General features: G+C 36.7%; 1 protein-coding gene and 1 long non-coding RNA gene across 2 annotated transcripts in view; one reads left to right on the top strand and one right to left on the bottom strand.

The window, feature by feature from the left end:
* Nucleotides 1-9,960, top strand: part of LOC139981212 (protein phosphatase PTC7 homolog) — a 45,331-nt gene extending 35,371 nt beyond the window's left edge. The window contains exons 5-6 of the mRNA XM_071993428.1: nucleotides 6,994-7,123; nucleotides 8,226-9,960. Coding sequence (XP_071849529.1) covers nucleotides 6,994-7,123; nucleotides 8,226-8,290 — 195 coding nt within the window. The 3' untranslated portion in view covers nucleotides 8,291-9,960. The remainder of the gene's footprint in view (nucleotides 1-6,993; nucleotides 7,124-8,225) is intronic.
* Nucleotides 9,961-13,326: 3,366 nt separating this feature from the next.
* Nucleotides 13,327-15,927, bottom strand: LOC139981221 (uncharacterized). The gene is made up of 2 exons (XR_011797815.1): nucleotides 14,937-15,927; nucleotides 13,327-14,653 (listed from the first exon to the last, which is right to left on the bottom strand). It is a non-coding gene; the product is annotated as an uncharacterized lncRNA (long non-coding RNA).
* Between the last annotated feature and the right edge of the window lie 834 nt (nucleotides 15,928-16,761).

The following is a 16,761-nucleotide window of genomic DNA, read 5'->3' as shown; positions in this document are numbered from 1 at the left end:
CAATGATTGTACCGTACACAGGCCCTTGGAGAATACAGTGCTCAGTGTACAGTGCCCAGTATACTGCACTCTGCTGTACTGTACTGTTGAATGTGTTAATACAGATCTGTATGGAAGGCATTAGCTATAAATAGTACTAGCACCATTATAGTTTAGGAAATATGCTCTAAGCTTGGATATAATGCTACATACAAGTTCTCTCCATATAATGCTACAGTACAAGTCCTCTCCACGCAAAATAAAAAATTTGAGAATTTTTACGACACTACAAATGTGGTTTTATCCCCTTGGATAAATGAAGAGCCTTCTGAAAGCAGCTCTGCTCCGAATCAATGACGTCCGTTACACTTCATAAATCTAAATCTGGGGTTACAAATACTGTACAAGTATCGATGTTTTCAATGGATATGGAAAATGACGACAGTACAGTATGGAAGTTTGAGATTATGAGTTAAAGGTACAAATTTACTTACAAAGTCGTGTTTCTTGTTTGTTTCTTGTAAAAGTATCATCATCTGAATAACGGAAAGTTTATATTTTCTGAATGAAATAGCGTGCATTTCAATGTAATAAAAATATTAATAATAACTGGCATCTGAATGGTTACGAAATTTGCATAATTTACTCTTCGTTTACTCTTAATTTTTTATTCCTAAACTCTGACCAGCTGTGGCTTCTCAACATACTGTGGATACATACATTTAATGTATGCATACTGATCTACTGTACATCGCATATCAAATCGGTACCATTTTAGCACTCAGTGCACTTTTGACCTTTCTATGAAATCTTGCAGTATATTATTTGTTTCCATATATATGACTATGTCAGTATAATCGGTTTACACGGTATATATACATGTACATAAGTTGCAGTACATCGGTTCCCGCTGTGTCACGGAATGCATTAGTGCTAGTACTAAATTGACGTTGTCGAGCCTGGGTCAAGTAGATATTCTCATCCCAGCTAAAATTAGGATCAGGTATTGAAATTCAACCGCAAGAGAGAGAGGTGGAGAGAGCAGGCATCTCTTTTATAGCTGAAGAATGAACAGATGTTATAAGGTTTTATAGTTAAAGGAGATTTAATTTCAGAAAGCAGAATAGTGTTTTCCAATGGAAAGTAATGATTAGATAGAGAAACATGATATTAAGTAGGATACACACATCAAAATGTAGCCCCCCCCAAAAAAAAAAAAAAATCTTTCCCCCTCACTAAAATGGCCTGATGTCACAATATTTACACGAGTTCGCTTATGCACCTGCTGTGAGTAGCTCCACATGTATTTGACTTTTCTCATGCTCCACTTTATTTTGTACACCGCCATCTATTATTTAAATTATTTGTACTTACCAGGAATGACCCTTTAACAAAACTCTGCATGTTACCAGTAATTTGATGACATAGTCCAAGATTGCATTGTGAACTATATTCATCTGTTATCAGACCTGACCTGCACATGTTAGTTACTTCACAAGACCATATCATCAACATTCTTTATAAGCCCAATCGCTTTCCTGTCTGCTATTAAATAATCAAGATTAAGACTGAAAATGAGAACGTCATTTTCCCTTCAATATTTTCTGATAGGAGTCTCCTGAAGTAATTATGTTTGCTTCAGATCAATCTTTAGAGATCACTTTACAGCAATCTTGTCGCTTTTATATATGGATGCCTTACCGCAAAGAATTACATAGCATGGACACATTGGGATGTGGCATTCTCATGGCATGATGTTGTGAGGAAGTTACTTGATATTAAAAAGTACAGTACACATGCCCAATAACTTTAAGCAAAACTTCCTTGTGTTGTTCAATTCAAATTTTAGATTTAACGCTGAAGGTGTAAGATTTGTTAAGTTCTTTACGTTAGTAACCTATGGTCGTTTTGACCCCCCACCCCCCCCCCCCCACTGTATATTCACACACCTTTAACACCTAACAGAATAAGCTAGCTCTAATGAATGAATGCAACATATTGTTATATGAAAGGTTGGCTTACACCTGTTATGCCTGCATCACTTCTGAAGGTTATTACCATTCATAAATTATTTTACTACCTCTACCATTTAGACTATTTTCTAAACAGCTTGTTTATGGAAGTTGTACCGTAGCACTAGTGGGGCTGAGTGCCACTCTGTTGCCTCTAGATGGGAAGTAATGGCATAGATCTTTTAATCAGATCTTGGTTCATATCATGTCTTATTTACCTAGCTTACAACAACTGGTAACTTACTTCAATGCTTTACTTTGCTTCCTGACTTACATTACCTGTCTCACCACAACAACTGCATCCTAGGTCAGTTATGGGTGACTCTACAGTACTGTACCTCCTTCTCATTCTACCACCAATTAGTATAGATACTTAGTTGTGTACTCTATCCTTGCCAGGATCTTTGAGTATCTTGGCCATTCGTAACAATGCATCCTTCTGTATTTTGTGCCTTAAGAAGTCAGAACGACAACGTTTTAGTTCAAGTCCACAACGTCAACAACAACAATGTCAACCACAACAACAAGGTCAGCAATGACAAATTCAGTACTACAAATGTCGTGAAGTTAAATGTCATTTCAGTACATGCTCGTATGGACAGAACTTAAGTAATACTCATGCAACCAATTATCAGCACCCTCAGTATTGCACTACCGGGTCTGAAGGAAGAGAAAATGGAAGAGGGATGTCGCAGAAGTGGGTTATAGCGGGTACAGTGCTTTTGCATTTCCAATATTTAGCTCCAGCATAGATATTGTAGATTCAATGCGTAAATGTACTACTCAGGTGCTATCGATGGGAAATTGCTAGATACAGCACATCAGTAGTACAACGAACTGAAATAAGACACATTAATAAGTGATCAGTTGACATCATCCCGTTTGACGGCTCAATCGTAATCATAGCTCACTTGTGACAGAAAATGAATATTATTAAAATATGAAACTTAAAAATTAAATTTGCCTTGTAATTTGTTGATATGCCTTTAGTATAATTTGATATTGTAGCATCCAGCCATCCATACTGGCAAACAATTCAATCGATCATGGAGCTTGATATAGATATGACTGTGGAGACAGACCGACTCCATACAAGATTATCAGTCACTGTAACAACCTACATTATACAGAAAGATGTATCCTGCTGCTCAGTTAATCAAGTGCCAACATTTTGGACTCTTGATATTAATTACATACTTCTTTTTGATATCTGTGAATATATTTGGTCTAGGTCAGCTTTAGTTTAACGGTCAAGAAACAAGATGTAGTATCGCGCAGTAGATGCGAGACCGCTTTGTATTGTGTCATCATATTGTGAGTTGTGACATTCTACAGAAAGATGTATCCTGCTGCTCAGTTAATCAAGTGTTAACATTTTGGACTGTTGATATCAATTACATACTTCTTTTTGATATCTTTGAATATATTTGGTCAAGGTCAGCTTTAGTTTAACGGTCAAGAGTCAAGATGTAGTATCGCGCAGTAGATGTGAGACCGCTTTGTATTGTGTCATCATATTGTGACATCTTACAGAAAGATGTATCCCGCTGCTCAGTTAATCAAGTGCCAACATTTTGGACTCTTGATATTAATTACATACTTCTTTTTGATATCTGTGAATATATTTGGTCTAGGTGTCAGCCTTAGTTTAACGGTCAAGGGTCAAGATGTACAGTAGTATCGCACAGTAGATGCGAGACCGCTTTGTATTGTGTCATCATATTGTGACAGCCTACAGAAAGATGTATCCCGCTGCTCAGTTAATCAAGTGCCAACATTTTGGACTCTTGATATTAATTACATACTTCTTTTTGATACATGTGAATATATTTGGTCTAGGTGTCAGCCTTAGTTTAACGGTCAAGGGTCAAGATGTACAGTAGTATCGCACAGTAGATGCGAGACCGCTTTGTATTGTGTCATCATATTGTGACAGCCTACAGAAAGATGTATCCCGCTGCTCAGTTAATCAAGTGCCAACATTTTGGACTCTTGATATTAATTACATACTTCTTTTTGATATCTGTGAATATATTTGGTCTAGGTCAGCCTTAGTTTACCGGACCGGTCAAGAGTCAAGATGTACAGTAGTATTGGGCAATAGATGCGAGATAGCTTTGTATTGTGTCTTCATATTGTGTCTTCATATTGTGTCTTCATATTGTGTCTTCATATTGTGCCATATGGAACATGAGTCTTTAGAATTGATTTGTACACAGTACAAAAATAATAGGAAAAACAAAGCCCATCTTCTAGTATCAGAAATGTGTGTTTTTGTGGTTCATTTTGTGTGGAATTTAATAGAAAATAAAAAGCAAGAAAGAAGATTTAATAGTATGGAAACAAATCGTGCTGACAAATGACGGTGGTGCATAGTGATTCATTCCTCTCTTACCAGTCTTCTTAAACATACACACTCTGATCTACTTAGACTACAAACATGGTGACATTCTTGCACTGCCCCCCCACCCAAGTTACCCTCTATGAGGTCAACACACACGTCCTTCCAAATTTACCGTTCTGAAGTCCTACGATGCATTTTGTGACCATTGATTTTCATCCTTTGCAATATTCTCGTAACAGCATCTTAACTGATATGGTTGTATGTTATTTAAATGCACAATTTTCAAGTAGGTTTGGTCTGTATATGTACATCTGAATAGCTCTGAAAGACAGGCTTCGACTGGAAGGTCGATAAAATATTCCTCTTTCTTACAGCGCATGGGAGCAAATATCGCCTTCAATATAACACTCCCACGGATCAAAATATTTATTGAGATTTTACGAGAGGTTTGAGACGCGCTGTCTGTAGATGAGCATATCGTTTCTTCACTTGAGTTGTCAGATTGGATTGAAGTAAATAAACTCAAGATGTGACAGGAAGATATTAGAGAGATGATTTAGGAAGGCTTGTTTGTACACGTGGGAGTTTTTTTAGTTTGGAGCGTCTCTCTGTGACGACTGTTTAAACCTGTTTAAAATTAATTTTTCACGTGCCGCTCTTACTTTGTTCGCATGATGTAGTTCTTCACTGTATGTCCATATTAGCAAGCTTGAAAGCTACTCAACATGCAATGGCAGGAAAAACATTGTAGCAAAATTAGTTGTGAGTGAGAGCAGGCTGTGAACAGGTCTGTTTTATCTTTCATACTGTAGTTCACTTTATACTGAACTCAACTAATACACTCACTGTACGCTGGATATGCCCTATACGCTGCAGTTACTGTGAAATTGTGAATAGCGTATGTTTCTGACCTATCAATATACAGTGGGACTAGAACCATTGCTGTATTGTTCTACCACCCAACTTGTGTAGAACTTGAGGTTTCCTTTCTAAAGCTTTCCAGAATTCAGGAATTGAATCAAGTTTCTTGCTAACCTGTCCCCTCATAACAACTGAATGCTCACTCTATTTTATGTATGCAACAACATGTGTGCAACAACATGTCTACTCATCTTGCTGCAGAAAGGTTGACTTGTCATGCAGCATAACAGAGCAATTAATCTCCTTTTGTTTTATTGTATCACTCATAATTACATTATCTCCTGATCTGAGGGGGAGATGATCAATTTGGATTTCTCTCTCACATCCTGACATCGGATGTTGTACTCTATACATCTAAACATTTCCTGGTCAAAAATTAAAATTTCTTTGCTAACCTTTGAATCGGTGTCAAGAACTTCCTTATCTGATATCAAATGTTGTCGTTGGACGTAGTTGTTTTGGGGGAAATTCAAAATTGGACAACAATTGTCTCATACTAATACTGTAGATACATTCATATATAATTGCTTCGAAAACAACACAATTAATCACCTATTGTAGTTGTCTCTTGTTCTGAAAGGAGATGAGTCATTTGGCTTTTTACTGAACATCCTGAGAGGACATTTTGTCTCTGTTGAAGTATTTCCTGTTGGAAATTATATGGAATGGATTGACTGAACATGAAGTATCAAAACATCTCAACTGTTTTTGTCAGTAATATGAACCATGTTAGATAGAATTCCATGTATAGATCAAGTGTTAAATTACTTGTGGAAGTTGGATAACGATAGTTTCCTCATAGACAATGTGTTACTGATTCACACAATATGAAGCACATCAACTTGCTTCTCACCTACCCCTCTTCCCCCCCCCCCATCTTTATGACATATGACCCTCAACCATTTGGTATCTCAGATACATTTCATATTGGCCAGAAATAGGCCTACTGTATAATACATCTGTTTCCTATTTGTAAACAAGATAATTTTTACCTGTTTCCATAAATCTCCCTCACACCAAGGTGCAGTAGGTGAATCTTGTACCTCTTGAGAAAATTGTTTCCTCCAAGTCTCCAAGTATAATATCATATCTTCTTCCTGTGGTTTATTTATTTTAATTTTGACATAGATGTAGTAGAACCTTTGACACATTCACTTATACCCTTTAGAGTTGTTATGATGTTCTTACCTATAATGTACAGTAGTTGTTATGATGTTATTGAGTACAGTACATTGGCCTCCCATTCCAGTTATATCAGTGCTCAGTATCTCCGGGAATGTTATATTATTGCTATATATCGCTCTTCACACGTAGTGCTACAGGATAAGAATATCTATATAATATATCAACATATCTATGTAGATATTCCAATACACACTAATATGTTTAATAATATACAGGACTTACTAAACATATTTAATAAGTTACTGTACTTTTAAATATATTAGTGTGTATTGACATTACAGTAAATTGTACAGATATGAAAACACATACTAATATATGTTCAATAATACACTGTAATAAATATATTGGTGTGCATTGGCATTAACTTGTACAGATATGCCACCACACACTAATATATATTTAATACAGTGTACTGATGTTATAAAAATCTATCTCTGCACATCTAACTGTTTCTGTTGGCTGCTCTTCTAGTCTTGTCAAATTTCTGCTAATCGTCCAGGCAAAGCATTCTTTTCTTTACGTTTGACTTAAATCTTTTCTTTTCTCTTTCAGGACTCAACTTTGGGTAGTATACAAGAAGCTGTCAACTCTATAGCTGAGCGTGCCAGGGACCTAGCCTATGATCCTACTCACTTGTCACCTTTTGCACAACATGCAAGGGCAAATGGAATGGATTTCTTAGGTATGCGATAAATCCTACATGTTCATGGAAAAAGTAGGGAATCAAAATCACAAAAGATGTCTAGGTCTAGGTCTGTAATAATAAAATCTCCAAAATACATTTGAAAAATATTTAGCAGCTGTCTGGGTATTAGACAAACTATATTGAAAATTGAAATATTTTATTTTGTTAGTTACAATATAACCATTTTATGCATTTTTAAGATGAGTATATTAAAAAAGTAAACCTGATGTAGGTAAATGACATTTTATTCATTTCTTTTGTTATGACTTTGCTCAAAATTGTTATCCAACTGTATGACTATCATCAATCTACAGTTTATCTGAAGTTACCCCTTTAATTGACTGAACATTGATTGCTTTCATATCTCTATGATTGCTTCGCAATCCTGCTGTTTGGTCTCTTTTTCAAATTTCTTTTTGTTCCTTTGTGGAAAATGAAAAAAAAATCTTTCAGATAGTATTCCTCTCCTCTCCGATTCCTTATTGATATTCAGAGATTTTAAATCCTGCTGTACCATTTAGTCATATATGCTCAACATACAAGTCTATGTTACTTAGAATTGCCAAATGGACATGATCTCTAGTTTGGTTATGCCTCTCACGTTCCACATGCTTCAATTGTAATCAAAGAGGATGAAACAACCTTCAGGCTATGATTACACAACTATGGCTCTTTCTCTATTTCATTCTTGTCAGTACTTTGTAAGAAAATGTGTTTTTTGGGGAAATGTTTTGGAAACTTTAATAATGTATTGTCTGACGGAACAGATGTCTCAGAATGTGAAAACCAGCCAGATGTTTCTGGATGTAAAATGTTAACAAGTTTGTTGTAGGTTGAATTCTGAAGGTGGAAATTATAAAAGAAGTAAGACGCGGTATTGGGAGGGAGGTGGGTGACCAAGAATTGGATAATCGGTGGGGGAGTGGGGGTGGGGGATGGGAGCCTGCAATGCCAACATGCCACAAAGTTCTGTAAGTTTATTCAGAGGGGAAACGTGTATGTTGATGAGAGCCAGTTTTATGTATCATCTCTAGCACCATCGAATGTTGGGTGATTTATAATGCCCTTTTTTCTGTTTTTTCTTTTCTTTTCAATAAAGGTGGTAAACCTGATGACATCACAGTGCTTTTGTCTGCAGTTCAGTGTGAAGATGAGGACACGTAGCAGTTGATGGGATTCTAGTGTAGGAGGATGGAGGAGGAGGAGGAGGAGGAGGAAGAAGAAGAAGAGGATAGAAGTAAATTTACAGGAGAAGACACTCACCAGTTAATCCCACAGTGAATTCCTTCATTTCAACTGCATCCCATATTTATGTACACTATACACATTATGATTGTCATTGTAGGTGGTACAGAGATGTTGCATGTTTCAGCAGTTGGAAAATATGTTAGGCTACTTATTTCATTTATAGTACTGAAGTTGCTTTACGGTGTCTGCACGAACTATGGCTGGAATGTTTCTATCCGTGGAAAAAAATGTAGGAACAGAGTTTTTTTGTGATACCTTAATAACAAGGAATTTCAATTTCTGTCAACTTTTTGTCCTTGCAAAAATAAAAAACCCAGTCAATCTGTCCTTTTTGCATAACTGTAGAACTAGAATGAAAATTTGGCAATAGATTCAATGGTTTGTGATCAGAGTTGGTCAGTTTTACACAGTGAATGGAGATTTGTTCCCATGACGACACACTGTATCAGCTTAACCATGATGTGTGGACACAGATGCCTTCACTTGAAATAGTGTACCAAAAGTTTATCCTGAGAGAGGTGAACACAGATGCACTCAGATGTGAATGTGCAGCAACATCACCTTCCAAGTGTGAACATTGAACATTTAACTTTAAGTATTGCAAGCAATGCCACATTTCAAGATTGAACACATAAAATTAAAATTATTGGAGCAACATCACCCTCCAAGTATGCATTCACATTTAATACTACAGCAGAGATTGTCAGTCATTTATTTATATTAGACTATTGCAGTGTGGACAGCCAGCCAGTCAGCAGATATTAATAATGGAGGTTAGCTCACACTTTCTTTCCTCGTCTTCCCATAACCTATTTATTCCAAATCCATAATAGCTTAAGAAAATGAATAACAGCTCACTGTACCGACCCCTCTCGCATTACTTCTGCCCACTTTCTTCCTTTGGGTGTTTTCACAAGATCTGCTGGGATTATTTCTACCTCAAGGGTGAATCCCATCAATTAATCTATTTGCAAGAGAGAAATGTTCTACTAAAAGCAACAAAAAAACACAAACAAACAGAAGACTACCTTGCACACAAGCAATTGTGTAGAGTAAAAAACTGATTTGTTGATCAAATACTACATTACATATATATGTTAGGCTGGTTAAATCCTTTACTCTTGTCAAGAAGGAGTAATTGTTATCTTATCTTTCCTCAGAGAGATTTTGAATGCAGCAGATGTAATAGTTAAAGCAGCTCTCTGTATATTAACACACTGATACACAAGTATGTTAACACAAAATGTAGTCTTACTTTGTTGCATTCATCTCACAACAGAGTTTTGATATATAAATGGATGGTGGGGGGGGGGGGGGGGTTGTGTTGCCTTCCAAAACTCATTTAAGCACATTTGAAGAAAAGGTGCAACTCTTTTTGCAGATAACAGTTCTGCCTCTATGCCATTTGAAAAATTAATGTGTTATTTTCCTTTAACAAAAAAAAAGTGAATGATGTAAAGAAAGAAAAATTAAACGTTAGCTTGGATTTATCCAGTCCTTTCTTCAACCACCCTGATGCAAATGAAAATGTATAGAAACCTTCAAATTTACTCCAATGCAGCCAGTTAATTTCAGGTAAAGAATTTCAGGTAAAGAACATTAAGAAGCGTTAAAATTGGATTAAAGGGCAAAATTATTCTGCACATGTTTGATATTACATCAGCCAGTATGAGAAGAGTGTGTGAATTTGTACTTGCGGATGACGTTCGCTAGAAAGAAAAAAATTGTTCAGATTATTACACTAATTAAGGCACTGTGATGGATCTATTGTCATTGTTGTTTTATAGTCTGGAGTTGTGTTTCCATGACAACTCTCTGGTTCTCTAAGTTTTGAGATTGATGGACTTTTACATGTACTAGAGGAATTGGCCATGGGACAAAACGGGAAGATTGACTCAGAAATTGTTAAAAAAAGATAACAAATGTTGAAAAGGAAATATAAGTCTTGACCCATTCAGCCTGTGAACTCCCTTTCTGCCAAATCCACTGTGCACAAGCCCTTCGCCTTACTTTCAAGCGTTCTTCATTGATTTAAGTCTAGGGTGGCTTTTGCATAATTGTGAAGTTTTCTGGGTATAGCAATTCTGAGTCCAAGTTTTCATCAGTTTTTTGTCAAACACACTTTAAAGTATACTTCTTAAAGTTTTCATGTCCTCTAATGTATTACATATTGACTTGGTTCATGGGACAAATTCTACATTAGTTAGGGTAAGTCCTCCCATTCATCCTATGAGCACCCTAACGTTTATCAAGATAAAGACAAAACTTTAACAGTAATAAGACTACCAGATCGTTGACTGGTCTTATATTGTTTATGTGTACTTGCCTTCGACAGATGCCTGACATACCGGTAACGGTTAAAACTTTGCACAAAACCTGTAGCAACTGCTACTCTCTCTTCTTATTTTTTTTCCCCTTTTCCTTTTTCGTAAATTTAATCCTATATTATGACTCTGCTCTGAATTGGTCGCATCTTTTCTCTTCCACTGTAGATGTTTGTATGTTGACATACCTAGATAAACCTGCTAACAGGATATTTAGTTTAGTTAAATAAAGTTTGACTTTCTCCATAACTCTGTATATCAGCCCATAAATAAGCTGCTACCCTTTCACCTAGAGTAGTAGCTAGATAACAGCGATACTTGACCTTTGGTAAGTTAAATAGAAGCGCACTGAATTTGATTTAAATGTATATATGAACTTTTTGAAGGAAGTTATTTCTTCTATGCAATGGTAAATATAAAAGGATTATCGTTTGGGGTCTTTCCAAATGTCAAGGCTTCTCTTTTGTACTCCTCCAGAAACTAATCTGATAATTTTCATTGGGGTCGGCTAGCGCCTTGGAGCTGAGGGACTGAATAGAAGGGAAAAAATGTGTATTTAATATAGAAAATCAGCACTCATTCAGTATATTCAAAGTACATAGGATCACATATGGAAAAGAAAAAGGAAAAAAATAAATAAATAAAAATGGTGATTAAATATTAGTAAAATGGAATGAGAATTCAATATGTACTGTAAAGTTCGTTCATTCTTATAATTACGAAAGGTATGTAGTGGCATATTTATACTGAACACACAGAAAGTTGCTTGATCAGCTTTCCAAAAATCCAGACTTTCCCACGACCCCCTCAGCTCAGTGAAGTAATGTAAATCTTTTCCTGTTTGAGGTGTGATGAAAATATGCTTCTGCCTGGCTTGGTTAGTGTTCATGTAATAAAAAGTTAGGATTAAGCTACTGATGACATAGCTTACATAGTACATACAGTGCAACGGTTTGGTAAAAGGCAACAGCTCTGCTTGCAGTACCCAAAGATTTCTTTTAGTCTTGTTTATTCTCATTGTTTATCATAATGAGCAATAGAAACAGATTAAAGCAATAGATGAAGGTGATAATTTTTAATTTTACATTAAGTCCATTCTCATTTAGTAACTTCTCCTCCCATTTTCTTCTAAGTGTGCTCTCTTTTTAATGATTTTGAGTTAAAGTCTGAACTTTGAGTCTGAAAAAGGAGAATATTTCGTTTATCTGAAATTTGAAAATGTGCGGAGTTATCTGTCCATCGGAAATAAAAAAAATTAATAAAACAAAAGAAAGTTCCACTGGAAGTGAGAATGTACTGGGAAAGAAAAATTAAAAGTGAAAATAATTAAATGAATTTTATTTACAGCTATGATAAAGAATTTGTTTATAGAGGTAGGTGTCTTTTAGAGTAAAAAGATTTACAACTGTTTGTACCTTTGAAAGCAATATGCTCCTTTCAACTTCACATTATTTGTAAACAAGGTATGTACATAGATTTTTTTCACACTTTTTTTTTTTTTCTAATGAAGTAACATTTGTTAAGTATTCTTTTTTTCTCAAAATCTCGTAGAATTGATTGGGTTTCTGTGTGTTCTTTAAATTGCTGTGGTTTTCATTTAGGAAGTTTCTTTCTCTGGATAATAGGTTTGTTCCCCCTCCTCTCCTCCTCCTGCCAAAGAAATCTAAGAGACGAAAGAACTAGAATCAATTTGTGAGGGCTGTTCAATATCTTTCCTTTTAAAGGCATTGAAGACTCGCCCCAAACCGTGTGCGGCCATCAGAAAAAGTCAACTTTCTGTTGCTTGCAAGTGACGTTTTGTTTGTGTCGCTACAAAATGCAGACAGTAATGAAACGTGATACCTTATTATATTTAGCTGGACCTGAGATGTCCATCGCTGTATCGTTTATACAGTGCTGTGGGTATTGACAGCAGCTGTATGTACTGACTGTACACTAGTGTCTAATTACCAATGGTAGCAAGCTGTGTGTGTATTTTCTGGGATCGATGATGGTGTCTAACACTTCTGTTACACCTCATTCGAAACTAGGTCAGATTACCGGCATTAGACGTTTCTTTTTGCGCGAGTCTTCACACCCTTTAAGTTCATGTGGCGTGGACACAGTCATGGTCAGACTAGGGCATAAAATTGCTACTACCTCACAGACTCAACCTGCAGAGCTGGGGCCTTGCAACAAGTGATGCACTTTTGGCCTCTAGGTTGAACCAAGCATCTACCTCAACACAAGAGGGGAGTAGGTGTGGTAAGCACCTCAGACACAGCAATGCGCTGGTTCAGAGATGGTAAACTGGTAGTCCTAGTCTGCCCTAGGGGACTGTATTATGATTTGGTCCTCTGCTGAGAACAATTTAGGGAGGGAAGTACTAAGTAGGTGTGAATATTCGTGACAAGTTTAATAACCAAGTTAATAGTTTGTTGGGTGAATTGCAAATACCCTTCAAAATATTTCCAACATACTTGTTTACTTATTTTCTCATGACCATGACGATGGATTCTAAAATGGTTAATTTAATGTTGTTTTTTAATTGTGGGGGAAGGGGGGTGGTATATGGGACTAGGTGGTATTTATTGTTAACATCTAGTCCAGTTTGTTGTAGATGGGGGTTCCTTTTTTTTTTTTGAGGGGGGGGGGGCAGTGTATGTATGGTGATAAACTTTACTTGCAAATATTCTGTTCATTGACTATAGCTTCTTTTGCTTTAGAGGGTGTATTGACTCAAATTTCGTTGACCAAATTAGTATCGACAAATAAAACATAAATAAATGGAAAACAAATAAAGAAATAAAAGTAAACACTAAAGTACCCAAATAATGGTGCTCAGTTTGGATGATTGATGTGCGTAATTAGAGAAGAGAGTCGAGTAGGAGAAAACATGTTTAAGCTTTCATGCAGAATCTTGAGAAGATATATATATTTATATAGTTTCATTTTAAGAAACTTACCAAGTTGGTTTTGTGTTTATGAGAAAGAGATTTATTTCACTTGTTGAACCAAGAAGTGTTAAATAAAAATTTGTCAATAGAAACATGTTCTTTGTCTTGTTTCTCTGTTAGATTGTATACAAACAAATGCACACAAATAACATAACAATGTTCCCAATTCACTTGGTTGGCTCCCAAGTGGATGAGCCCAAATCACAAATTTCAAGATATCAATGTTGCTCCCAAACTTTGGCACGAATGTGACCATTTATTTCAAAAGCATGGTATAATTGTTTTCAACACCGAAGCATTTGATGGCTGCATAATTATCCCCGCAAGCTTGGCAAGAAAACCTTTGTAACATGTGCTAATTAGTTGCAACAAGTACAAACACTAGCGTTAATGTCGCTATTTTGCAGTATTTCCCTTAGACCCCATGCCCTAGGATGCAATGACCAACTTTTCCACCGAAAAAAAGATGGTAACCCTAGCTATTTGGCCTCCATTGATCATGTGACTGTTTAATGTTAATTGATGCATATAATCAACCATGGAATGTCAGATTTCCTCCATGTGAGTGATGTTTACAGTCACTCTGGGAAAGGCAAGGTTTTGCAGTTTTAGTGACCTTTGACCTTATAACATCATCATGTGATTGAGCCTTCTTTTGCATTGGTATGAACCTGTGAGGGTTCCGGCCACTTTGTCATTATAATGGGTAAAACATGCTGTTTTACTGTAGTGGAACCCATGCAACCTAAGTGGTGGTCGCCTAACATGCTATACCCAGGCACACATCCACCAAATTGTGATTTCCATCAGTCCACTTCTCCTTATTTGCTCTAATTACATGCAGGGATGAGCCTGGGGTAAAACAAAAATCACTGAACTTTGTGGGTGATATTATATTAACGCTCAAGGCGTCAGTCAGAGCTATGCAACACAGTTATGGTTGGGGTCCATAGGCCTGCCTTCGGGCCACTGGTGTGGTCCATGAGCAACGCCCCCATTAGTCGAAGCCCCCGGAAGCTCTGAGAAATTAGAGGTTAAAAGACAACATTTTGGTGCCTATTTTATAAAGAATTTTGAATTTATTAAAGCACTCAAAGCAAAGTTTTCACACTCAAAATGTGCACACTGAAGCCACATGCCTAGCCTGTCGTTATCACCCTACTTAAAAATAATTAACCAGAATGCAAAAATGCATTGAAGTTTCGATTACTTAATTCATTGCAATAGACATTAAATATAAATGTCCTGATTTCTACCAGGAGATACAAAAACAATTGAGTTTCTCTATTCAATATAACATACCGCATGCCACTTATAAAAAATCTCCATGCTTCCCTACTTGAGATATAGTTTTACAAGGTTTTCAGTGTTTGACATCTGGTGACCTCAGATGACCTTTAACCTGCATGTTAAGTAATACAATTCTCTATATCATCAATGCACATGCCAAGTGTAACAAGATTACCACAATTTGACCCCTGATGATGCCAAATGACCTTTGATTTCCACCAAAAATAATAAGGGGCTTGAACTCAACGTGTCACAACTACGAACTTAATAAGAGATTAGTACAAGCTTTCCTTCGTGAGATATCGTGTTTACATGTTTTCACAATTTGATTAAATTGCTAAGAGGTTAGTAAGGGGAGGGAGTGAGTTGGTTAGTGCGTTTTCATTTCCACAACAATTGAAATATCATTACCCAACGGTGTTGGTACAAAATAACCAATTTTCTTTACCGAAGTGGGTAGAGTAACACTTTTTTTTAAATGATCTAAATTCTTTTGATTGCCTACTTGCTAAAGTAATGGTCAATGCAATTTTCCTGAATCTGCTTAGCTCATTTCGCGGCGCGGTTGGGGTTGAAAACTATTAATATACAACAACCAGTTAAAACAACAGTATTGGGCAGTATGTTATCACCCTCCGTTCCATTTTGGAAGAAAAAAGTACGATTAAAACATTGAACGCTTCTATCGCTTAGCATACAACTTCCGAGGAACAACTCAAAACCGGAAAACATTTATGAATAACAAAGGTTTGATTTGACTGGTTTGAAATCACGTGTCACTGGCAAGATGCGTCGAGCGCCCTCTTTTACAAGGTTTGATCAAACGCCCAGTGACAGCTTTGACCAAGTTTCCATTTTCCCCGGAAATTTGAAAAACCGCCAGGATCTGCGCCCATGGGTTAGTGGGCTGTACCCGAAGAGCGAGACAAACTCAATGTCTAGGGTTCAAATTCCAGTGAAGGCAGTTTCCTTTTTTTCTATTATGAACCTTTAAATATTAGAAACAAACATTACTTCACAACAGATACAGTGGCGCAGTGGTTAGTGCTTGTGCCCGAAGAGCAAGACACTTTCCATGTCTAGGGTTCAAACCCCAGTGAGGGCAGTTTGCTTTTGCTATTCTTATACCTCTTTCCTTCCATTATGAACCTTAAATATTAGAAACGAGCATTATTTCTCGACAGATACAGTGGCGCAGTGGTTAGTGCTCTGTACATGAAGAGCAAGACAAACTCCATGTTTAGGGTTCAAACCCCAGTGAGGGCAGTTTGCTTTTTTCTATTCTTATACCTCTTTCCGTCCATTATGAACCTTAAATATTAGAAACGAGCATTATTTCTCGACAGATACAGTGGCGCAGTGCTCTGTACATGAAGAGCAAGACAAACTCCATGTCTAGGGTTCAAACCCCAGTGAGGGCAGTTTGCTTTTATCTATTCTTATACCTCTTTCCTTCCATTATGAACCTTAAATATTAGAAACGAGCATTATTTCTCGACAGATACAGTGGCACAGTGGTTAGTGCTCTGTACATGAAGAGCAAGACAAACTCCATGTTTAGGGTTCAAACCCCAGTGAGGGCAGTTTGCTTTTTTCTATTCTTATACCAGTTTCCGTCCATTATGAACCTTAAATATTAGAAACAAGCATTATTTCTCAACAGATACAGTGGTGCAGTGGTTAGTGCTCTGTACATGAAGAGCAAGACAAACTCCTTGTCTAGGGGTTCAATTCCCACAGGATGCATGTCTATGGTTCAAGTCCAGCCAGAGAATTTTGTTTTTGTTCTTTGAAGCAGGTGGAAGTATAAAGGTAAGAAACGAAGTTTATTCATTGG

Source organism: Apostichopus japonicus, chromosome 15 (genome assembly GCF_037975245.1).
Source record: "Apostichopus japonicus isolate 1M-3 chromosome 15, ASM3797524v1, whole genome shotgun sequence".
Lineage (NCBI taxonomy): Eukaryota > Metazoa > Echinodermata > Holothuroidea > Aspidochirotida > Stichopodidae > Apostichopus > Apostichopus japonicus.
The sequence above is the reverse complement of the archived record's forward strand: the minus strand, read 5'-3'. Positions and strand labels throughout refer to the sequence as shown.